Here is a 24,619-nt window from a genome sequence, read left to right on the forward strand (position 1 = left end):
AATAGTAATCTACACTTTACTGTAGTGGCAACAGTTGAACATCTGATACGAACTTCTATGTGCTGAGTGTACATCCAATATAATTATGTATAAAAGTGCTATTTTTCTACTTTTTATTATTATCAACACATCGAATAAGTATGTAATCGCCGAAAATGACGAGGATATATCGACAGATCTGTATGTTATCGAAGGAAAAGTATTTCCATGGGAAAATGGAGCTCCAAGTGGATGGCAATTAATGACTCATGTCATGGCTAATGGTGGAGAACATTATGGTTTCTTAAGGTAAATTTACGTTAGATATTTTTGGCTGAAAATTAAAAATTTTTCAACTGTATATTTTTATCAGATAGAAAATATCTGAAGTAATGCTTATTTCAACTTTATATTAGTATCCCTATTAATATATTTGTACTTTGTATGTTTTACACTTTTAGGGAGGATGGAACGTTTATTATTTCAAATGTACCGTCAGGATCATATGTAATTGAAGTTGTAAATCCAAACTGTGTTTATGAACCTGTTAGAGTAGAAATTAACTCAAAGGGAAAATTCAGAGCAAGGAAAGTTAATTTGATTCAGACGTCTCAAGTAATACAAGTTCCATATCCATTAAAAATGAGACCACTCACACCATTCCGTTATTTCCAAGTTAGAGAACAGTGGAGAGCAACTGACTTTTTATTTAATCCCATGGTATGAATACTATTACACACATAAATTTACATTTATATAGAAAAGAAATTCAATTTATCATTTTTTATATCTTTATAGGTTTTAATGATGATATTACCGTTATTGCTAATTATGATTATACCAAAAATCATGAATGACCCTGAAACTAGAAAGGTTGGTAAATAACTTCAATAATATAATTTTATAAGTTTTATTGTACAATGTTAAATTTACAATTTGTATATTACTTCTGTATTTTTCAGGAGATGGAGCAATTAAATAATTTCACCAATTACAATATGCCAGAAATGTCTGAAGTAATAACATCATTCTTATCTGGTGGGGAGAAACAAAAAGCAAAAGCAGTAAAAGCTGCAAAAAAGAGACAATGATTAAAATGCTTATAGAATGTATGTTTGCACTTTTGCTCTAGTCTTTTAATTGTTAATCAGATTTCTAGAAAAAATGTTAAACTCTTCTCACTTTTTTAATTTTCATGTAGCATTGTTACATTTGAAAACAGGTAACAGAGAATTCTATAATGTTATTTTAATGCAACAAAATAAATATATACTACATATTATATTACATAACTTGGTATAAGTTATAATTGGTAAGAATTGGTAGGAATATTTTATAAATGGCTATTGAAAAATTAAAAAAGAAGGAAAAGACTAAAGTACATTTTGGTGAATGTTAATAAACTTTTACGTTTTTATAAAATAAATATTTATCTATAATTTTGCATATTCACCAGTTGTATTGAATGTATATATTTGTAATTATTTTATTATCTTTCCTTTTGTGTATTATTATTTAAAAACATATGGAAGAAATAATTCAAATATTGTGTACTATGAATCTAAAGCAATTCTTAACTACATCATTCAATATATGACAAAATATATTTGTAGGTTAAAAATAAATATCCTGATATTACATTTAAACTGATATATAATAATTATTGGAAGAAATTATGATATTCTACACCATTTTACAAATGTATTAAAAAATGTTTATTTTCAAATATTATGCATTACAGATTATCCTTTATCTAGTATTTACAATACATCACAGATCACTTTTTATAGCTTATTAATCATTTAAATTTACATAATTAAATGTTTAAATTTTTTATTTGTAACATACGTTCTCTGGCTGCTTTGAACTGTTCAAAAATATTGTCTATATTAGTCATAAGTTTATCTGTGCTCAATCTCTGAAAATAATTTAAGTGGTCATCTTGTTTAATTGAGCCATGAGTTTGATGGATGATATCCATATTTAACTTAATGTAACCACTTGGTGTAACATTTAAGTATGACTTATTTAACATTTTATCTTCATGTCCTTTTGGGATACTACAGTGAGTTATGTCTTCCAATTCATAAGTACCACCTGTAAAAAATCTTCTAAGGGTGTTGATAATACTTCCTGTTGGTCGCCAAGTTGGGATATTGAATTTATATGAACCAGGTAATACAGGCAAAGGAATAACAGCATAACCTTCTGTACGATATCTGAAGTTTTTAATTGTTAAATTTAATTTTTTTATTATGCAAAGTATAAAAATTTTTATATTTAATTTACCTAAACCAGTTGTCAAGTGATGTAACTGATAGCAATAATCGAGGCCAAGATGGTAAAATACTGTTTGCATCAAGCATAGCTGCAGATTGAAAATCTAATGATATTTCAGAGGCATAACTAAAATATGCAGAGTTATTCTTTAAATTACATCTTTGAGTTCTTCCATACAATCTATCAACCTGACTTGTGCCCCAATGTTCTGGCAAATCAACATAGTAAGAAATGCAAAGTCCATTAAAAAAGAAATCATGAGCTGATAAAATGTCCAATTTTATAAAAAATTTATATACATTTGGTGATGCTAACTGAAAGCTGTGAAATACTTCTGCTTCTTTGTACATCAGATGTTCTTTAATTTCCTAAAATATAAAAATCAAAACATTATCTGGTTACTTTGTATATATTATTAAAAAATAAATAAGTATGATATTTTGAAACATTTTTATAATGCCTTTAATTATTTCTCAAATAATTTTATCATAAAAAATATATGTTTTTTACATATAACAGGATAATATCTTAAATAATACACTACGATAATACATTATCGTGATAATCCGAAACTGTGCGAAAGTTGCTTTGCCGTTTAAATAACAATATATACTGCTCGACCGTGTACATATAAACATATAGATATATGTATGTATTCATAAATGTATACGGAGGAGAATCGATAGTGTGAACGTATTCAAGGAGCCATTCACTGCCATAAGATTCAGTTGAGTTTGAGACTACGCCGGTGAATGTACTTCATCGTTCTCACGTATTTCATATATTCTAAGTAATTAATAAGTTTTGATTGTATTGTAGTAAAATGATCGAAAATACAGAATTAAATATGAAGATAATCACATTTCCCGAGTATGTTTTAACCAAATGTAAAATAAAACAACTAAAATTAGTTTAGTGTGTCATATGTTTAGTTATAAAAGATTATAACTGTTGTGTTAATGATTAATTTTCGCTGAATTCAAGAATTATGTTTTATCCTCAAAGAATGATGAGACAAATCTCTGAAATCTCCTATGTTGGGTATGTATATATTTTATAATATAATATTGTCACATAATTAAAATTAGAAAAATTATTAATAAAATTTTTAACTTGGAAACAATAGAAAAGACAGTATGTAAATATGCAAACAGAATTAAATAGAAATATTTTAAAACGTTCAAACCAATTTACAATGAAAGATTTGAATTAATGTAATCAAATATTCAATTGATTTAGTCCTAAATATTTTACTGGTAACACTAGATTAAAAATGTAATAATAACTTTCACCTTCAACTTAAATTAAAGGTATACAAAAAACTAAAGAAGGCAGCATTTAATTATGCAAACATGTTTAAACCGGTTTACCATGGAAAAATCTGATCATGCATTTTATATACATATACATACTCACTTTTCGCGATTCATTTTGTTGTTGCTGTAATTCCAATGACGATTGTTTCTCGGAAACATGCTCGAGCCAATAATTAAATTGAATGCCGCTGGAATTCGTGATAGTGTAATAATGGTCGTTCGTGAAGTCGGGATTTACCGTCAGAATTTTATGCAATTCATTATACGTAATCGTGAACAGCACTATTTCCGTATTCTCGTCGGAGCATGTTAAGATTTTATCTCGTTCAGATAAGTCAACCATGACATACATTGTAGAACGCTCCATGTAAAGATAATGATTCGTTCGAATCCTTGTTTCGTCAGGTGCATCATCAATAACCGCTTTATTATACCTTTCAGGGAAAGGTTTACGATTTTGCAAAGCCGGCAATGCAGTTTGGTTTTTAATTGCCAATTTTGTCTTATAAGGTTTCGTTAACAATTCGTCACCCAGATAATAAGAATCATTTTGTGTGTAGGTATAAAGATGAGAACCCTCGATATTCTTCTCTTTGATTTGTCTGTAATATGCTTTCTGACATTCAGTCAGACAATTCGTTTCTTCACTGTAAAAACTTAGTTCGAATGGACTAAATACTTTTTCCTGCCAGTTAAAAATACGATCCTCCTCTTTAAGAAAATTCGAGTCCCTGGTATCCCCTTCGTTTTCGAGCAGTTCTGCAAGCAAAGGCCTTTGCTGCACGATTTTGACTCTGAAACAATAAACACACGGAAGATAAATACAATTTAGAATGTAGAAACAATCTCTGCCAGATGGCCGGGATCTAATTCTATCGACATGTCTGGTACCAGTTTCGGCGGCAGAACAGTCGCGTTGTTTTCAATTTGGGCGATCAGAATTAATCTTGCAATAGCATGCCAGACTCTTTCACGGTCTTAGCAAAATTTTGTATGGAAATAGATAGTGATTTATTTTACATAGTCCTCCTCCTCCTTTATAAAATAATCTTTTTACTGACATATAACATAGATGACACAATGTGAGCTGTATTTCAATGCACAAGAGACCTCGTGTGCTATTTAATAGTCTAAGAAAAATAGTATGTATACCATTTCAGGGTTAATTATACATTTTAAACAATACATTGGAACTGACCAAGAAAGAGATAATAATAGAAAGGAATAATAAATAGACAATAATAGTGAAAAATAATAATCTTATGAGCGTTGACATTTGTAAAATTTTTTTATCATAACGAAAGATGAAGATTCAAAATGTTACCTTATTTTAAAGTTGCTTATAGGCTCTTTAACTTTGTAATTGACGGCAATTTTTTGCTTCCGTATCTTATATGCCATTTTTTGTTTTTACTCCGAAGTATATCGATCACTTGATAAGAAATCGATTTGAAATAAAAGAACATTTGGGTATGAGAAAAAAGAGCCAACTGACGAGAACAAGGTACCGACAATCGCATACGAAATATTGTATATCGATTCCTCTGTTGCTTGGTAACGGGTCTGACAACACGAATATATACATACACAGCTGAGTACTTACGTTTTATGTTGTCTGTACCCTCTTACGTATGATTGTGGCGAATTTCTTTTGACATAGAAATAAAATGTAGTTGTAAAAACCTTACATCCTGTTGAGTCAGCTTTTTATAAGGCGGGACATGTAATAAACACAGCAATATTTCATACACATCTTTCGCGAGTGATTAAATATCAAGAAAGTTATCTGTATATACCTACATGTATATACATATATAGAATATTAGTTTTCAATAGCATGTATTAAGATTTTTAATTGCAGATAATTTTTTGTAAAAAATGAAATAAAAGTGTATTTATATTATATTATTCTAATAATGTAATAATAAATAATTTTTTTTTAATGATATAAGTAATATTAATAACATATAATTATAATAATTTTAAGAGAGTAATACTGAACGGATAATCTGAAATTTTTTAATATTTCACGAGCATTTTGATCTATGTAATTCTATTTATATAAATCTCTCACAATTCTTTCATAAATACTCTAATGTTATATTCTATTTCAATCACTTGCTGGTAACAAAGTACCAAATGTCGCTCCAGACTTCATTAATTTTTTGATGAAAGTAAAGCTAAACAATATACATACGTATGCAAGCTATCTAGCGTACTTACATACACACGAATTTTATGATTCACTAAGAAAACTGTATGAATCATCAATGAAGATATGTATTCTTGTTAGTATACCGGTGAATTACAACTTTTTATTATCTTACAATAATATTAGATTTTAATTACTATCTCCACTTTTAATGTTATTATCAATAAGGAATTTTTTGTAATTTCAATCATCATTAACATTTATTTTAATCAATTATCCAAATTATTATAAGGAAAAAGAAAGAAATTAGAAATTGCTACATTAGGAATTAGATTTTTAACTTTATTATTAATAAGAATTTTATTTTATCTAACTATACAAACAGGTAGAACTGTTCTGTTATGTCAATAAAGAAATAATTACAACATTCTGCCACACAGTAGAACATCTTACGGTACTTTCTATTCGTGCGATGCTTGGGCCGCTTTAAGTTCACCTGTTGCGAGTTGCGACGCTGGCGACTTTCAACCGTATAGTCTTTTCAAAACGTGTCCTGTTATACCTGATGAGATACGAGTCTTCGTACTGTGTACATATAATACTAACCGATCATAGTAATGGGAAATTTGGTTCGAAGATAAACTAAGCTATCTGACTGACGATTAAAATTCTTGTCGATTGCAGAGGTATTAAGATTAATGGTATTTCTCGAAAAAATCAAAGATGCTTGAATAAATCAATGTCTATGTACAATATGCATCACGCGGATACATAGAATACATGTAGAACCGTACATGTATCTCAATCGTCTACTACACAATACATAAATCTTCTCTGTCTATATTCCGGATAATGCATCGATCTGATAAGATAAAATAATCGTGTATCATTCGTATAAATAATGTGTAAAATAAATTTCCCCGTAATAGCTAGAGAATGTAGTAGATCGTGTGCCGTAGAAGTAGACATAACTTGTGTCATTCGTACGTTTGATATGCAATTTAACAAGTGTACAAATTTGACAAATTAATCGGATACAGGTATGAAAAGAATTTAAATGTACATATATATTCTTTCCTTTATCAAGTATAAAATGTAAAGTATATTTTTTATAGTAATTTCAATAAATTATACTACTTCACCTTTTTGAAAGGATTAATTTGTTTTTTTTAGGATAAGAATAATCAGATTAAGTCATATAATATTTATTGTATCGTATATTTATTTACATTAGGTTTTATTTTGTGTTGCAGAGGTTTCAAATTAATAAGAATGTCAAGTAATCAAGAAGGAGAGTCTGGTATAACAATACCATTGCAGTACAATAATTCTGTAAGAGTTTATCTTTTCTATGCATACTTTTCATTATAAGTGTCCCATAACCTGTATAAACATTATATATTATAAATTTGATAAACGGTATAGCTTTTTATATATTGCAATAATTTCAATGTTTTCAGCATTGGAAATCTATATTTGAAAAATATGATCTTGATGGAGATGGGAAAATCTCGTATCAAGAATTGCGAGCTATGATACGCAGTTCTAGTTACTCTAATGATATTCCAACCAGGGTTGTCCATATAATAATGCATAAAGCAGATCTAGATGATTCTGGATATCTAGATTATCCAGAATTTATAGCTATGGTATTTTTATCTCTATTACTATCACTTTTATTATAATTTTACTTTATCTGCAATTGTGTTCTTACCATAGAATAATGCTTATTTATGTACTTTATTCTATATATTATTACTTTTATCATTATTGAAAAAATAAAGATATTGATAAAGGACTATTTTTTAATAGATCAATAATCATCTGTTGATTACCAGGTCAATTGAATTTATACAATTATAGGATCTATTTTATCTCTCTTAGATTACTTCACCATAATATTTTTTATTATTCAGTGTGAAACTAATAAACAAATTCTATATCCTTCTTTAGATTCATAGAAAAGATATGCAAGGTGTTTTTGGTCATCTTGTGCAACGATATGTACAATCTATGGTTCCACAAAGACCATCTCCTTTTGAAGGTCTAGCAAGGTCTAGTGACATACCTGATGGGCAGTATGAAGAAGAATATAGTTGTAAACCTCCAGCACTAGCAATGATAATTATATCTATACTAGAAATTACTTTATTTTTATATGATGTAATTGTATATAAATCACCTTCAGTCGAAGGACCAGCAGCTACATTATTTATTTATAATCCACACAAAAGATACCAAGCATGGAGGTATTTAACATATATGTTTGTACATGTGGGGTATGTATTTTTCTTATTCTACAGATAACTATTTATATGATTAAATAATTAAAATATATGTACTTTTCTTTATACAGAGTATTTCATTTAGTAGTAAACCTACTTGTGCAAATAATGCTGGGTATTCCACTGGAGATGGTACACAAATGGTGGAGAGTATTAACTATATATATAGCAGGTGTCGTAGCAGGATCTCTTGGTACCTCTGTATCGGATCCTACAGTATATTTAGCAGGAGCATCAGGTGGTGTATATGCATTAATTACAGCTCATGTGGCAACTATATTAATGAATTGGTCGCAAATGGAATTTGCTATTTTACAATTGTTAGTATTCCTTATTGTAACAGTTGTTGACATTAGTCAAGCAATATATAACCGTTACGTGTTAGAAACCAATGACCAAGTTGGATATGTTGCTCACTTTGCTGGTGCCATTGCGGGTTTGCTCGTAGGTATAAATGTACTTCGTAATCTCGAAGTAAAAACTTGGGAAAAAGTCGTGTGGTGGGCCAGTATTATTACTTACACTGTACTTATGACAGCCGCCATTTTATGGAATATTTTATATACGTCTTATTATGATTAGTTACTCTTAATGCTGTTGCGTTTTCTAACGCAGTCGAAGTTTGTAATCTTGCCACTATGTAAGTAGACACAAGTGAAACTTTTTCTACAATACCAGTTAGATAAATAAGGTGCAAATTTCAGTGCACTTGTATATATCTAAACTGAACATTAATATATTGCATACTGTGATATAGAAGGTCTCTATATTTTGCACAGGAGAAATAGCTATTACATATCGTAATGACAAATAATTTTATACTCGATAATATTCCGCGTTAATGGTAAAAAAATGTAATATAACTTTTTTGCTATTTCATTGTCTCTAAAAGTATAATAAAAGCAATTATTTTTATAATAATAAATTAAATACGTTAAATGATAATCGTTCAAAGATAAAATATTAAATGCTATAAAATATAATGATAAGATATAAATGTTACAAGTGCTATATCCTAAAGCGATAATTGCAATATGATAATTTTATAGTGCGTTGTTTTCAATATTTGAGCACATATTAGAATAATATTTGATTAGTATTTAATTTGGAAAAAATAAATTTTATTATTATAATATATGTAAAATATTAAAGTATTACTGGTATATATATTTATATACATATATACTATTATGGAACGTTTCTCTTCTACGGTAATTTTTATGTAATAAGTTTCTGTGCTTCATTATATCATGTATTTATAATTCACTATGTCATGTACCTGATTTGCAAACTACTAAACTAATGTTACAGAACAAATTTGTCCACATATATGTGTAAGATGTATAAAGACCTTCATAAACTTGAAATTTTTATTTGCAAAATCTATGTTTTGGCTGCTAAAATAGTAAAATTATTTGTTTCAATATAGATAAAAACTTGACAAAAATAGAACGACAATAGAAAATAAAAAATTACTAGTGCCTTGTAAGTATAAAATGAAATCTAAGTCTGAGGTGTATATAAAAAATAGCACTGTTTTAACATTATCATTTATTTAAAAACGCACTATTTTAATTTTATCAGGAAAATAAACATATTGAGATTTAATTTTAACTACTCTGTTCATAATGAAATATTACACAACTTTCATAAAGTCACACTTAAAATATTACAAAATTTTTAATTCAACAGTAATTATCTTAAATTTTGGCAATATATCAAAATCATAAAAGTATATTTTAGAAGATACCCGTGAATCATGAGGTACAATCATTTGAAAGTATATTTCAATTTAAAGCAATTTTAATAATTATTCAGGTTTGTCATGCACAAGTATATCTATTATGTTCTGTTACTAATTAAGTTAATTATTAATATCAGTATATGCAAGGAAAATGCAAGTATATTAATTTTTTTATTCTCACCAAATAAAATCTTTATTTATTTTTTTCATTCTTCTTTTGTTTTTATCACATAAATACTAATCATATCTTTAAGATTCAAATATATGAAATACGCACAAGAAGGGAACACAGCTTACAATCCAATGAAAGTCAAAGATAATATAAGTCCTTCATTTTTGTACTTTCATATTAAGATAACCGATTTAAAATTAGACTGCTCTCGAGAGTAACGAAATACATATAATGAAAATGCAAAACATGAAACTAAACTATTAGTTTAAGAGCTTCATTGTAAAAGACGTAATTAATACGATAATTGAAGTGAAGTTGTTGTTTCAAAAATGTATGTTACATGATAGTTGTAATGATCTTAATAGACAGGGTAATCCGACAGAAAATCGAGAGAAACTGAACAAAAATTATTTTAAAACGAACTTGAGCGAATAAAGAAAATTTTGATTGACTGAATAAAGAAAAATTTATCAAAGAACCTCAACTTTATTCGTTAATCGTATTTAGATGATTCTTCGCATGTAAGTGCTTCTTATGTATTATCTTGTGTATGTAAGTTTTATAATAAATATGAAATGTTAAATTAAAAAATGCGTGTTTGTGCTACTATATAAAATCAATAATTATTTGCGTATAGTATCGCTCATAATTAGTCAAATAATTTTAAAAATAAACAGAAATGGGAGGACTGTATTTTTTAATGGGAAATATATGTTTTTTATTTTTATTTTTTAGCATTACAAAATGATATAGTAACTTAATGATAATGTAGATATTGTATGCACTGTAAATATTATATAGCAAAACTATTTATCTGGAGAAGGGAATCATTATTAAAAAAAAAAAGAATACCAACTAATTTTAGCAATAATAATGAAATGGGACAGTAGAAAAGATTGTCAAGTAGAGTCTATTCTTAGTATTTATACAAATTATATTAATGTTGCAATTTAATAGATATGTGTCGAATTGCTTTAATTAAATTTTTAATTAATTTATGTTTTATTACTTTGTCATTCGTTATTGTAAATTAAAATTGTTAAATCGTCGAATAATAGTTAGATTCATTATAAAATTAGAATATAAATTTCTTATTATAAAATTAATTATGAGCGACACTAAATATTTAACCTAAAATAATTAAAATCGATGCGGGGACAAAGAAACATTTTGTTCATATTACTTGCATATTTTGCACGCATTCTGTATAAAATAGAATAGAGTAAATTCTAAATCAACCATCGCTTTAGATACTATTTCGACATTAAAATACAGATAATCGTTAAGTTTCCTCATTCGTTCGATAAACAGTTTCTATCTTAATAATAAGTACCATTATTTTGGACAGGTACGATCATTTCCTATATATGCATATATTTTTTCAGTCAAATATTATATTTATCAATAAAAAAAAAGAACGACATATCGTTAGATTCTACTTATGTACATAAATGATTAACTGTATAATTAAATTATCATATATATTTTTATCTATTTCAAAAGAAAAATACTTATTAGATATCGAAATCAGTTTGAAGCTTCCTTTGAAATTTACTAATCGTTAACACGTTTCCTGTCACATGAGTCACCAATGACTGACCCACCAAAAATAAATATGTACCCTTTTTCATCCTCCTTACCTAACATGGAAATAAAACGAAGGAACAATGAATCGTAGAGTAAAAATAAATTTTACATAACCCAGGCTATTCTTTCTAATTAAATATTTCGATATATGTAATTTGTGAATTTAATCCTTAAATTTCAGTTTTATATTAATCTATCAGGAACTTTAAATTTCATACGGCGCTGTGCGCGTCTTAAAAAAAAAAGACTCATGTACGCTCTGTATATCCATAATTGGCCACAATAAAAACTATAATAAAGTGTTCACAGAGACAAGAGTCAAAAGGGGTGATCGTTATTATAACGGAGGTGATTTTTATTTCAACAAAAATAACAATTTACATTGAACTGTCTTGATAATAATATTATCGTGTATGCTACACCTGTAGTTTACTGTAGGCGTGGTATGCTCTCGCTCGCTATTAATTGTAGTTAATTTATTTGAATTAATCGCATTAATAGCGGGTTCGTAGGTAATATCGCTTCTTAGCCTTTCTTCTTTTGTTTATTTTAATGTTATTATTTCACTTCTCTTTTCTCCTTTTTTCTTTTTTTTTTGCTTTTTCTTCCTCTTCCTTTTTGTTTAAATCTCGTTTCATTTACTCTTTTATCTTCTTATTAGCTTCTCGCATTCCGCGCAACCGCATCATAAGCATTATCATCGTCATCATCATCATCATTATTATTATTATGGTACAATATTTTTTGCTTAGGATGGAGCTGAGTACCTCGGCGTGTTCTTTACCTCATTCCATCTACTTTCTCTCTTTTACCTATGTACAGATTTCCTTATGTGAAAGGAATCATCAATCGATAGATGTCCCTTCAGGTTGCAAACGATTATAGGTACATACACACGATGTCTTATCGATATCTTACGTCGTTTCTAGTCTATAGAATAGTCTAGATGTGATTTACCTGCCATGTCAACGATAATATTAGTTTTCATCTTTTTTGTTCTCTTTTATCGTGTCTGTGTGTTTTCTCATGTATGTATATTTATTTTCACTTGACTTTGTCTTGCGATGTTGCGAAGTATCTAAAAAAGAGGATTGCCATTGTCGTACTCCACTTTCTAACTTCAACTCTAATATAGGACATTCGATTCCGCTATTAATATCTGAGAGTATCGCTCGAGAGTTCGATCTGAGCAAGTGTTAATCTTGAAAATATTTTTACACACAATTGCACAATGTCGAGTCGTGTTTGTACGTATGTACAAAGATCGACGCATAGATCAAAGAGAGTTCACAAAAATTTTTCCGGTACACATATATATTTGGCTCTCAGGAGCCAAATTGATCAACACCACTTTTCATCAAATTCTAGAATTGCATTCTCTGAGCACGTGATTAGCATCTAGCTTGATTAAAAAAAGTGACTTACATTCGTCAGTTTATTTTTTTATTCGTGCACTGCAAGAATATAACATAAATAATCATAAAATAAGCAAGGTATATACATTTTTCTACCACTTTTTTTTATCTTTTCATGTATGAAGTTGACCAACGTAGTTTCTGAGAGACACATATAATTCTGTGTGTATTAATTTGGTGATTATACATACTCAATATGTATATTTCATAAGTTTCGTATTACGGCCGAAGACATGGAGCTATTGATGATGAAGTTCGATAAGGCGGCGAGCGAGAAAAGTAAAAGCGTTCGATCACCTACGACCTACGACAATCTACGTTAATGCAGCAGAAAGAAAGCAGAGAAACGCCAAGGGCACTCTTCGAAAAGTACAATCGGATCACGGTTTAGAAATTGCTGTCGTTCACACTAGGTATACTTTTCCGTTTATGTATTTGTTTCGTCCTAATATTCCATTCTCTATATGTTATCTTGTTTTTTATTTGTTTAATTTATTGGAAGCATTTAAACACGGTATTCTTCAGGACTCCGATTTTGTATAATTTAAAATTTACTCTTATCTTTTTGTTCTTTTCTGCTGTTTATTTCTTTGATGTTACGACGAATGTAAAGCTCCGTAATAATACGATTTATGTTGATTGTGAATCGCCTTACCATTGGCTAAAATAAATGCTCTGTATATCTCATGCGAAGCTGCAGAATTTCCATGGTGTTTTTCCTCGCGTGAATTTATATAGTGTACACATGTTTATACAGGGTATTCTAATTTCTTCTGGTCATAGTTTGTTAGGTATACATAAGAAAAGGATGTTACGTAGATATAGGTCGTTCGAAGCTTTATTGAAAAATTTCAAGAAGCTGATTTGAATGTACTATGTTATAAGACAAGGATAAGTTCACAATCAATGTAATCATTAAGTGTTACTATCCCAATTTAAAATTATCTACGAAGTCAATCTCAGTGAATTAATTAAATCTTTGTATTCGTTCACATATATTAATAATTGTTTAATATAAGTATTTTCTTCTAAGGTTATTCACACATGAAAGTATCGACGTGTGAAGTCAGCCGATACTGGTGATCTAACTTTTACGTATTGTTTTTTTATATTTTTCATCTTTATTATTACATTTTAATAAAGCTTCGAACGACTTATATTTGTATAATATCTTTTTCTTATTTATATCTATAGAACATTCTGATAAAATTTGCCTGAAAAAGACTCGGACACCCTGTATATTGTCATTTTAATTTTTCTCATGAATACCTTCTTGCGCTCAGGGCAGATTACCCGAATAATACTGAGAAGATGATCTCTGATTGACATCTTTTAACGCATTTCATTTTGAATATCGTTTTTACGTTATATGCGTTGAACAGAACAGTATTTTAAATTACTATCACACGCTGAGAGAAATTTCTGATTTATATCCCGTTCTATTTGACATTCACGATTCTACGATCGAACAGAACAATATTAATCCTGCAGTGGCACATCGTTAACAGTAAAAGATCCAGGTTAGTATAGGACATAAAAGATCCCAGTTTCTGAAGTGAAAGGTCTATATGACATGACAGAAGTATAAGAAACAATTTCTACGACAAAGATATACATTGGCTTTATGTATAGTGATGTTACATTTGGATTTGCAAGAAATAATCGAATATCTTACATGACTCTTTGAATGTCAATGAAAGTCAATAACTTGAGTTAATTAAATTGGAAAAAAGGAAATGATGTGAGTTTTGCCCAAATAAGAAGGGTAAAAATCTGTTACACTGATTTATAGATCGCAGAATATCAATTTATGCAAATCATTGGAATTACATTCGCGAAGATTGCCGCTTTCGATAACCCCAAAAAACAAAATGCTATTGCAGGATTAATCAATATGACGGGATATTATAATTGTAATTGTAATTGTAGAGATAAAGATAATAATGATGGTGACCATAATTTGATACTGTGTTACCAACTAAACGTAATATAATTCATTCGAATGACGCGATATTACTATAATCACAACAGCATGAGAAAGGACAGTGTGTCGGCATGGATGCATCGATGATCACGTGTTTCCTTAACATCCGAGATCTTTAAAGACTCCTTTTTACGTTGTCGTTTAAAAATATGTAAAAATCGCGGCATAGAACGCAGAAGTTCTCTTTTTTTCGAAGTCGCAAGTTGAAAAGATACTAAGAATCCTTAACATGAGACCACTGGCGAAGCGAAGGTTAGTAAGTTCGTTTATTTACAGACACGGTTTTATCAAACGATCTTGTTTTGCATACACACACACACACACACACACACACACACACTCTCTCTCTCTCTCTCTCTCTCTTTCGTTCTTTCACTCTCTCTCTCTCTCTCGTTCTTTCACTCTTCCTCTTTTTTTTCTATAGACGAACGACGGTAACATGTAACTCGCGAGAGGTAAACGACGAATTCGCAATCCTGAAGTGTCCCGATACCACCGTTGCTATTCGTTTGTAAGGAGTATTTCCTGTGTTAAAGTTTAATACGAACGCCTATAGGAAAAGCTAAACTTTTCCTTTCGTTCCTTTTTTCATTTTCAAGAAAAGTAAAATCGCTAGAAAAAAAACGTCGAAGAAAAGTCAACACATAGAAGTCTTTGAATTTTAAAATCATTATTTTATCAACTCGTGATCGTGTCAAGGAGGCTTTGTAAGATCTTTGTTTTTCGTTCATAACATTGGTCTCGAGACATCTGTTCCATTTTTTCCCTTTTTGGACATTGTCTGCTTCACTGAAACGATCATGTGTCGCAACATACATACATACATACATACATACACACATACATATATATATATATATATATCATCTATATACATATATATATATATATAGATGCAAACGAACTCTATTTCACCGACGTTATAGTTCGAACATTCTCTATCGAACAAATATTTCACGCGTGTGCAGTATGTACATATAATATTGGATACTCCTCCGATATGATCCTCGCGGAAACAAAACGATGTAAACATATAAAGCGAAACGAAAATGATGTTACCGCGACCCACAATGTAGAGACAACGAAATCTATGTTTACATTTTGGTAAAAATAGTTCGCACAAATGTATAGAGGCACTCGCATTATCCGACTGAATGCTTTTTTTTCTCGAGAGCTTTCATGAGCTTGATTATAAAAAAGTGTGTAAAGAAATAAAGTACGAAGGAATATACATATATATTAAATGTATGTATATAATAAGCATATACATACATACATACATACGTATGTGTGTTATGTATGTATGTATACATATATGTATATATACTCGTTTGGTAGAAGTGATTTCCCGTGCAGGAGATATTTGCAATAAAAAGCAATATTTTTCTTATGACAAGGGGACTAAGGTTCTCGTTTCGAGTGTCGCGTGACTAAATGAAGGAGCAGACCGCACGGTTCAACTTACGTTTGCATACAAATATAAAATTAGGCTATATAAAAATTCTTTATGTGTTACACGTGTCTTCACCGATGTATGTATGCATGTATATGTATTTATTTGAGTAAGTGAAAATGTAACTTGTGTTTTGCAACGTGTATAACTGCGTAATGTATTTTTCTTGTTTGTTTGATAGTCAGAGCGTACAGGTTCTATAATTTCAATCAAATAAAATAAAATTCACATCCATTCGCTTGCATGTGACGGATGATCATTCTTCCCATTGATCATTTATAATCGCCTGTATACGTTTTCTTTCTTTCTTTCTTCTTCTTCTTCTTTTTATTATTAATAAGAGAAGTAGTTCGGGAAGTTCTTTCCCTAGTCAGTTCATGGCGTCTAATCCCTAAATGCTAGCTACATCACTTACGCTAAATCTAGATTCTTACAATATAGCATACGATTAAACTAGCCATCATATACCTACTTGTTCAACTTAGAAATTAATATTGTGTACTATGTACAACACTTAGAATTACACTTTTTTTGTTGTTTTGTTTAAAACCCACTTCACCAAGAAGAGAACATTTAAATATGATCTCGATAAGACAGTACACCGTCAACCTGTGCGAGGATGCATTTTATATGTCCTTACACGTCCGCCATATTGACTTTTCGTCAAAATTTGAGGCTACGATCTCTTCGCACTGGTATTAACAGATGAAGCTATTTTTTTATACTCCCAAACACATCACAGATTCATTCCAAATAAAAACACGTATGCCTTTCTAACGTTGTATCGTCGTTTAACGATTATATATCATTCATTATGTACAAAAAAGCGTCTCCATTGTGAACTTGGGCTAGCCTGGACGTTCTACAGGTCGATTCTATTCGCTTAATCTTTGTTGATAGTCTTGTTCTGGAAAGGATCGAATACTTGCGTACGATGCACACTTTCTTTCTATAATTAGACGCAAAATTACGTGTAGAAAGACGACTGAACACTACTCAAAAGCTTTTATGAGCATTAAAAACAATTTTCGCTTTTGGCCAAAATTTCACTACACACTATTCTTATATTTTTTTCAAATTCAATAAAAAAATTAAATATCACGACGATATGTGTATTACAGAAGATTTAATAATTTTACATCTGTATAGATTCCTCTGTGCCGTTTTGAAATTAAAAAATCCTCGTTTTGTATAAGTAACTAGTATAAGTTAGAAGCGAATGATATCATAAAAAAATCATAGCGTTTTTATAAAAAACAAAAAGAAGTGGCGGTGAAAACAGAAATAATTATATTTAATCTAGCTGATAATTATACACAACGTTTACGTACAGATTAGCGCGGAGAATAAGTAATGCGTAAAAAAATATCAATTATTAATTAAAATTACGCTGTTATCGTTTCTCGTGCGTTGGGACGAGTATTAAAAAAATAATAACGTTTCCGTAAAACAACCGCATTTACATGTACACAGAGAGTACGGAAACGATCCTCGACTAAAAGAATACACTGACGGAATATGAAATTTATAAAATAAACTCTATTCATATATATAAAAACATCGTACTATAATCTCTATTTGCGGAATATGATAGAGTTCATGTTAAAAAAGGAAAAGAAAAAAAGAGAATGGAAATGAAAAAACGGAACGAAACGGAACGAAATAAGAGAAAAGGTCCTTTGACTTGTTTATCATTTGAGAAGAACTATTGGACACGACCAGTTAGAACGCAGTGGCTAACGCCCGAGAAAAGATATTGGTAATTGTCAGATATTCAACATTCATCATCAAACTCTGGACATGATTTTCATCCAGGATAAACAAACCACATAAATACCCTAAGAATATTCTCAGAGCGTCGATCAGTACAGATTGCTGTACACGTTCCTAAATTATTAGACTATCAATCCTCGTCAGAAAGTGGTTCGTACTGCGCAGAAAGCAATGGTGCCGGCTCGGCTTGCATTTGCTCAGATTTTGTCACAGAGGCTGATCCGGAAGTCGGGGGTGGTGGCGCTGGCGGCGGGCCAGTGTGAACGCCTAAAGCGCTGAATGGATAAAAGGTGGTAGTGGGTGCCGGTGCTGGTGGTTGAGGAGTTTGATTCGGAGTCTCGTCGACCATCATTTCTCCACTCGAGGGGCTTTCCACGTTCCCTCCGATTTTGTCGTCCTTTTCTCCGCTCGTTACGTTTCCTCCGTTTCTGTCAGCTACGCTACCTCCTTTGTCGTCCTCTGATGTACGCATCACTTCAACGATCTTGTTCTTAACGTAATCCAAAGGTGAAAGGTGCGGCTTATTGGAAGGAGTTCCGGAAGTTGATGTGGCAGTGGTTGTTTCATACAGGCGACGACCGTAATGATTGGTACCTGGTTCTGGTGGCGAAACAGGTTCGACCGAGTGGAATTGTTTTCCTACTGATGATGCTGGTTGCTGATGCTGGTGTTGGTGTTGGTGTTGATGTTGATGCTGCTGCTGCTGCTGTTGCTGTTGCTGCTGCTGTTGTGATTGTTGCTGCGTGACTCGAATTATCTGACGCTCGTCTCCGGCTTTAACGGAATCGGGTTCGCTAGTTTTTCGCCTCTTCCACTGATCTTCCGAGATTTGATACCTATTTGATCAGGAAACATTTTATAATAAGAATCTGCATAATAGTTATCTTTCCTTATTTTTATTTATATAATTTTATTTACGTAAACGGTATATAATATTTATTTGAAGGAATTAGAGTAACGAGTTATGAAAAATATAGTAAACTACATTCGAAACTTACCCGCTGTACGATCGATATGAGGAATGTGGTGGACCATAATCTTTAGAAACAATATGGTCAACGTGTTCTCCAAGAGTGATCGGTTTATTTCCACTTCCAGTGCCACCTGCGCTCCCAGCTCCGTTGTTGCCACCATTCCCCTCGCCGGCAGGACTATGAGCCATCCCATTTGGTTCTACTGGGGCTTCCCGGTGAAATCCCTGAAAAGTTTTCTATTATATAAAACACATTTATCTACAGGAACACTTGATAAATGAAATTACATCACGCAAGAATTAACACAACAAATTTTCAGTTACCTGGAAAAGACGATCACCAGGTCGCTGCGGTTGAGAATTTCCACCAGTGTTCTCGACACTCTGATTAATTTGGTGTGTTATAATAGCATCTATCAAACTGGCAGCAGTTAACGTAGATGCTGATTCGTTTTGCTGCTGATTGGAGGACTGGTTTTGTCTAGAGGATGATTGTTGTTGTTGTTGTTGTTGTTGTTGGGATTGTTGTGGTTGCTGAAGTCTCGAGGATTGAGTAAACCCAGTACTTATTAATCTGCTGTCCCTATCAAGCTGTTGCTGCTGTTGATCTCTGTACAGCTGAGCCATGTGTCGTCTTTCAGCTTCCATCCTCTGTTGTTGTTGAATATGCTGTTGTAGCTGCTGCTGTTGCTGTTGCTGTTGCTGCTGTAAATGTACCAAATCTCTCTCCCTTTGCTGTTGCACAGCCAAACGATGCTCTTGATGTTCTTTCTCACGTTGAGCAGCAGCTGCTGCCATTTGCTGATGAATCTCTTTCTCTCTTTGTTGATGGACGGCAAGACGGTGTTCAGTATGCTGCATATCTTTCTCTCGTTGCTGTATCGATAGCCTGTGTTCAGCATGTTGCACATCTTTCTCCCTCTGCTGAGCCAATCTGTGCTCCTGTTGAATTTCTTTCTCTCTTTGTAGTCTATATTCTTCCTTCTCGCGCAGGTGAACCAGATCTCGTTCTCTTTCTCTGTCACGCTGATGATGATGAGCTACAGTCATTCTATGATCTTGATGCATGGCTAGACGATGCTTATCCCCATAACGATCAGCCAACAATCTATCTGCCATGGTCTTACCAAGACCTTCGTGACTGCTGGTACCAGATGCAGGATGTCCATGAGGATGGGGAACCGGAAGACTTGGTTGTTGTACAGCAACATCCACCAAACTGGAGAACGCCTCCAGTCCCGGTGGCGGCGGAAAATGGATCTGTTTTTGTGGGTTATGCCTCTGTATCACACCCTGTCGAGGCTGCGTGTGGGTCTGTGGCGGAGGTGTGCTGGTATAGTACAACGTAGATGGTGCTTCGTTTTTACTACTACCTTCAGACGTACCAACGCTTCGACTACGCGCATGCATCTGTTGACTGGTTATGTAATCGTTCATGATTATCTGTCTCGAAGATAGCTGTTGTTCCATGCTGTAACTAGGAGGTGGTCGTCCCGAATAAGAATTATACTGATTGCTATGGGTCACTACCACTGCTGCCGTTCCGGGTTGGGCCTGACCTTGGCCAGGAATATTGCCGGTCGTTACAGGTGAGTGTCTAATGGTACGGTGATAATCGTACATTGGCGCGCGCTTATCCACCGCGAAAGGATGAACAGGTGTCCCTTGAGTTATGGATCCCGTTTCTTTAGGTCCTTGATTGCTGGGAGCGTTCACTGCATTGGCGCCACTGGGCACGCTGGGCGTTCCAGAGGCGTTACCAGGGTTTCCTGGAGGAGTCATTTGTCTAAGAAGACCCTCGTAACGTGCAGTGGACACTGGAGTACCATGTGTAATGGAACCACTTTTGTGGCTCGTTGTCCCTATCGCGCCCAACTTGGGTGATAATTTAGGATGCGGCGGTGGGACCGAGACTTTATTCATCTTAGGTGTAAGAGGTGCTTGAGGTCGTGGTGACGACGCATACACCAGAGGACTTTTCGCGCCGCGTCCTTGTTCTGGGTGAGCGTGAGGATGATAGTAAGCTCCTGGTGGAGGTTCTGGCCGGTAGAGTGTAACGGTTGGTGGTTTGTGAAGCGTTTGTAGGGAATGATTGTATTCTTGTTGCTGCCTTGGTTTCTTGATACTCAGATCTAGGGTGCCCTCGGTGCTTTCCCGTAGTGCCTGTTGTACTTGCATCACGACTAATCCTTCCTTTGGAAGTATATCCGATGTCGATGACTGACTGCTCGATGGCGCCGGTGGACAGGGAGTAATAGTTGCTTGCATTTGACCTAATAAAGGAATTTTCGTATACGATTATTTTCTGTAGTAATGAAAATAATTATATAATTACAAAATTTAATAATTAAAGTTGTATAAATCACAAGAATATAAGATAATAGGATTACAGATTACAAACGTAGATATAAGATTTCAACTCCCTCTTTTAGATAGTTTATAAAAATTGAATATAAAAATGTATAACAATTAGAAAATTCAAACGACAGATAAGTAAATGAAGACAACTGGTAAAATACTCGTTCATAACGAAAAAGAAAAGGAAGAATACTTACCAATTTGCTGAGGACTAGGAGCAGATCGGTGTCCATGGTGAGGACCAGATACCACCGACAAAGTAGCCAAATTCGAGTCCCTTGGCATACTAGCGTTTGCCATAGTGACCGACGGTTTATATTCTCTTACAAAGGTGATATCGTTCCTATGATCCGTTTTTAATATACTCGATATCGTTGGTGTTCCAGAGTTGACTGGTATCGACGAACCACCGGTACCAGCTGGACTGTTAGGATTACGTTTCAGTTGCATCTCAATAACGCCAAGCATAAGATCCTTCACGGTGAGAGGATTGGAGTTGCTGGTAGTGGATGGTGGTGAGTGCGAAGGTGGTGGCACCTGTTGATGCGACTGCTGGTGCTGTTGTTGCAGCGTCGTGGAATTATTGGCAGTTGTTAACGTAACGACTACGCTGTTATTTTCTAGATCGGTACCTCCCTGACCTTCGTCCGCTGTCTCCTGAAACAATCAGCGAACCTCTATCAGACGGCCCTATCAAGTGACAAACTTCTTTCCATATTTAATTATGAAAACAAGGAAAACAGAACTAAAATAGCATTGAGATCATTTTAACTCATTTAATGCTGTAGGATAATGCAATTTATTTTTCAGGTATATAGTTTGATGGTATAATTTTATTGAATTATGTAAGATTAATTGTTTCAGTAGTTCTATAAAATTATGAAATGTTCAATGTACAGAATAATACATCGAAAGAAAATTATAATCTATTAGAAATAAATTATAAAAATTATTATTATAATTTTGATTTAAATATTGATTAAAATAATTTTGATTAATTCTGATTAAAATAAATCAATAAAAATACAAAAATCTTATAAAATATAAAGTAATACCTAAAAATATATGAGAAGAAAATTGAAAATTAAATGTATTTAAGGAAAATAAGATAATAAAAAGAAAATTAATTAGTAAAACTTTTGTTCGCTACGAATATCAATAATCAGCTTGATCTAAATATCAATCAATTAAAATGTTCTCTCTTATGAATGCTACATAATGCATACAAGCTACATAATTTACTCTAGTATTTCCTCTTTAACCATCAAGCGAATTAAAACTTGGTCTTACCGTGGCAGAACTATCATAATCTTCTCTAGTGCCAGCCGAAGCAGCATTGCTACTTCCACTGGTGGAAGACTGTTGCGATGGGCCTATGCTCACCGGAGGTACCAATGATACCACAGCGATATCCGCTACTAACTTGTCACCAAGCTTCTGGTCTGTCGATCGCGAATAGGATATTGGCAGATTCGAGGATGCCGTGGCACCCGGTGTACCTGGTGTTCCACTGGACAAATTGTTCGCTGGACTACCTGCACTGGCTGTATCGCTCGAATCATGAACCTAAATAAAAAATTTTAAAATAATGAATTTATTTCTTCTTTATTGCTACAAAGATTTGTATTATTATAGATATAATTTTATATAATTTAATTTAATTTGTGGAAAGAGGAAATTGCACATTGTTTAATAAAATTACAAAATTTTTCTTTAACTCTTGTGATGCAACTTTAAAGTACAGTTTCATTCAATATTATTAAATATAGTTTATCTTCATCAAAATGTACTTTTCTGTATAAAATCGTTATAAATATTCTTTCAAGGAAACTAATTAATAGCTTACCGCCAACTCGTCACAGCTACTCGTACTGCTACCACTTTCTTCTTCGTCCGTTAAACAAGGTCTTCTCTCTTCGCCCAATGACTGATAATATTCTGCTACAACCTGGTCTAAACTTAGCTTCTTTCGATAGGCAAAATAATAATTTTTGCATTGATGGTTCGTCTTTCCAGATATTTGCTCGGCAACCTTCACCCAGTTGGTACCGTGCTCTCGAAGGGCTCTCCTTAGTTGTTCCAGTTCCTCATCCGTCCATTGTCGAGCAAGGGAATCGGCTGAGCCCTCGGGCACTTCAGTACCACCGGTTAAATGCGGTGCCAATCGACGAGATATACGATTGAAACAGGCCGAGCAACATTTCGTCGCGCTACTTGGTATTTCTGGAAAACGAAATATCACAAAATAATAAATATCATTGATAAATATTTTTGAAATATAAATCTATTCTACCCTTAATTTATAATATAAATATTTATTACTGTAAACTTCCAATTTTGGTATATGTTTTATGCAATTTCCTTTGAAATTAATATTTTTTATTGGAAAATTTGAATTTGGATATCTATTTCGTAAAATAAACTTTCTCTATCGAATCATTTTTTTATCTAACTATTGAAAGGAAATACATATGATACTTACGAAACTCTTGAATAATTGGATCGCGAATTTCAGCAGGTAAATCGAGCCATTTGGCAGGTAAAGCTCGCAACCTCTTCACCCTCGTTTTCGAGCTAGCGTTGTTCTGATTTGGGCAACCAGGTAATGGGCACGCAGTGTACCGTCCTCTGACGGCCTTGCATCTACAGGTATTGCACACGCGTGCACCAGGTGCTACTTGATCCTCTCGTAGTCCATACTGTGACGCTTGACTTCGTGGCAATGCTCTGCTCTGCGTATTTCCTTCCACGATGTTTTGACAAACTGTGCAGGCGTGCGGACCGATCTGTCTGCCACCTTCTGAAACAAAGAAAAATATATGTATCTTTGTAATAATACGATCAAGATGATGTGAACATTTTCAACAACGACTGTAATATCGGTATTAATTCTTATGTTAGGAAAGGGCAAGTTACATCAGACTTTTTTCAAAGCTACATTTGAAGATTAAACGAAGACTTTGAGAAGGATGAAATTAGAGTAACTTTTTCATGTTAATGCATTTATTAATATATTCCAGATTTCCAGTGTACTCCTTAAAACACATCTTTTTTCACACTATTTCAATTAGTACCGTTGTACCATAAATAAGATATAAGTTTGGATTAAGTTACTACATGTTAGAGTATCGTGTGTTCTATGTGATAG

The 24,619-nt window shown here is 32.5% G+C and overlaps 4 protein-coding genes across 16 annotated transcripts in view; 2 read left to right on the top strand and 2 right to left on the bottom strand.

Annotated features, from left to right (window-relative positions):
• On the top strand, nucleotides 1–1,214 carry LOC117212075 (ER membrane protein complex subunit 7). Its single transcript, XM_033456554.1, has 4 exons — nucleotides 1–288; nucleotides 441–699; nucleotides 778–852; nucleotides 942–1,214. Exons 1-4 carry the CDS (start codon nucleotides 86–88, stop codon nucleotides 1,068–1,070), a joined length of 666 nt encoding a protein of 221 aa, XP_033312445.1. The 5' UTR covers nucleotides 1–85; the 3' UTR covers nucleotides 1,071–1,214.
• A 546-nt stretch (nucleotides 1,215–1,760) lies between these two features.
• LOC117212071 (Meckel syndrome type 1 protein) lies at nucleotides 1,761–5,327 on the bottom strand. The gene is made up of 4 exons (XM_033456548.1): nucleotides 4,900–5,327; nucleotides 3,676–4,369; nucleotides 2,269–2,627; nucleotides 1,761–2,198 (listed from the first exon to the last, which is right to left on the bottom strand). The coding sequence occupies exons 1-4, from the start codon at nucleotides 4,974–4,976 to the stop codon at nucleotides 1,796–1,798; spliced, it is 1,533 nt and encodes a 510-aa protein (XP_033312439.1). The 5' UTR covers nucleotides 4,977–5,327; the 3' UTR covers nucleotides 1,761–1,795.
• Nucleotides 3,248–10,519, top strand: LOC117212073 (rhomboid-related protein 2). Of its 3 annotated transcripts, none has more exons than XM_033456549.1 (5): nucleotides 3,248–3,300; nucleotides 6,981–7,059; nucleotides 7,188–7,376; nucleotides 7,681–8,006; nucleotides 8,084–10,519. In XM_033456549.1, the coding sequence occupies exons 1-5, from the start codon at nucleotides 3,248–3,250 to the stop codon at nucleotides 8,592–8,594; spliced, it is 1,158 nt and encodes a 385-aa protein (XP_033312440.1). In that variant the 3' UTR covers nucleotides 8,595–10,519. The 3 variants fall into 3 exon arrangements, with proteins under 3 accessions (XP_033312440.1, XP_033312441.1, XP_033312442.1); XM_033456550.1 differs by lacking the exon at nucleotides 3,248–3,300 and adding an exon at nucleotides 6,086–6,767 and having other exon boundaries at nucleotides 8,084–8,594; XM_033456551.1 differs by lacking the exon at nucleotides 3,248–3,300 and adding an exon at nucleotides 6,086–6,413 and having other exon boundaries at nucleotides 8,084–8,594.
• Nucleotides 10,520–16,493: 5,974 nt separating this feature from the next.
• LOC117212069 overlaps nucleotides 16,494–24,619 on the bottom strand; it is a 68,458-nt gene continuing 60,332 nt past the window's right edge. For 7 of the 11 annotated variants that reach the window (XM_033456540.1, XM_033456535.1, XM_033456538.1 and 4 more), the window contains 7 exons: nucleotides 23,954–24,271; nucleotides 23,318–23,694; nucleotides 22,762–23,037; nucleotides 21,669–22,128; nucleotides 19,438–21,386; nucleotides 19,139–19,350; nucleotides 16,494–18,976 (listed from right to left, as the gene is read on the bottom strand). In XM_033456540.1, coding sequence (XP_033312431.1) covers nucleotides 18,271–18,976; nucleotides 19,139–19,350; nucleotides 19,438–21,386; nucleotides 21,669–22,128; nucleotides 22,762–23,037; nucleotides 23,318–23,694; nucleotides 23,954–24,271 — 4,298 coding nt within the window. In that variant the 3' untranslated portion in view covers nucleotides 16,494–18,270. The remainder of the gene's footprint in view (nucleotides 18,977–19,138; nucleotides 19,351–19,437; nucleotides 21,387–21,668; nucleotides 22,129–22,761; nucleotides 23,038–23,317; nucleotides 23,695–23,953; nucleotides 24,272–24,619) is intronic. The other 4 variants (XM_033456546.1, XM_033456544.1, XM_033456543.1 and 1 more) reach the window with 3 other exon arrangements.

This window comes from Bombus bifarius, unplaced genomic scaffold (genome assembly GCF_011952205.1).
Source record: "Bombus bifarius isolate JDL3187 unplaced genomic scaffold, Bbif_JDL3187 scf7180000008274, whole genome shotgun sequence".
NCBI classification, from domain to species: Eukaryota; Metazoa; Arthropoda; class Insecta; order Hymenoptera; family Apidae; genus Bombus; species Bombus bifarius.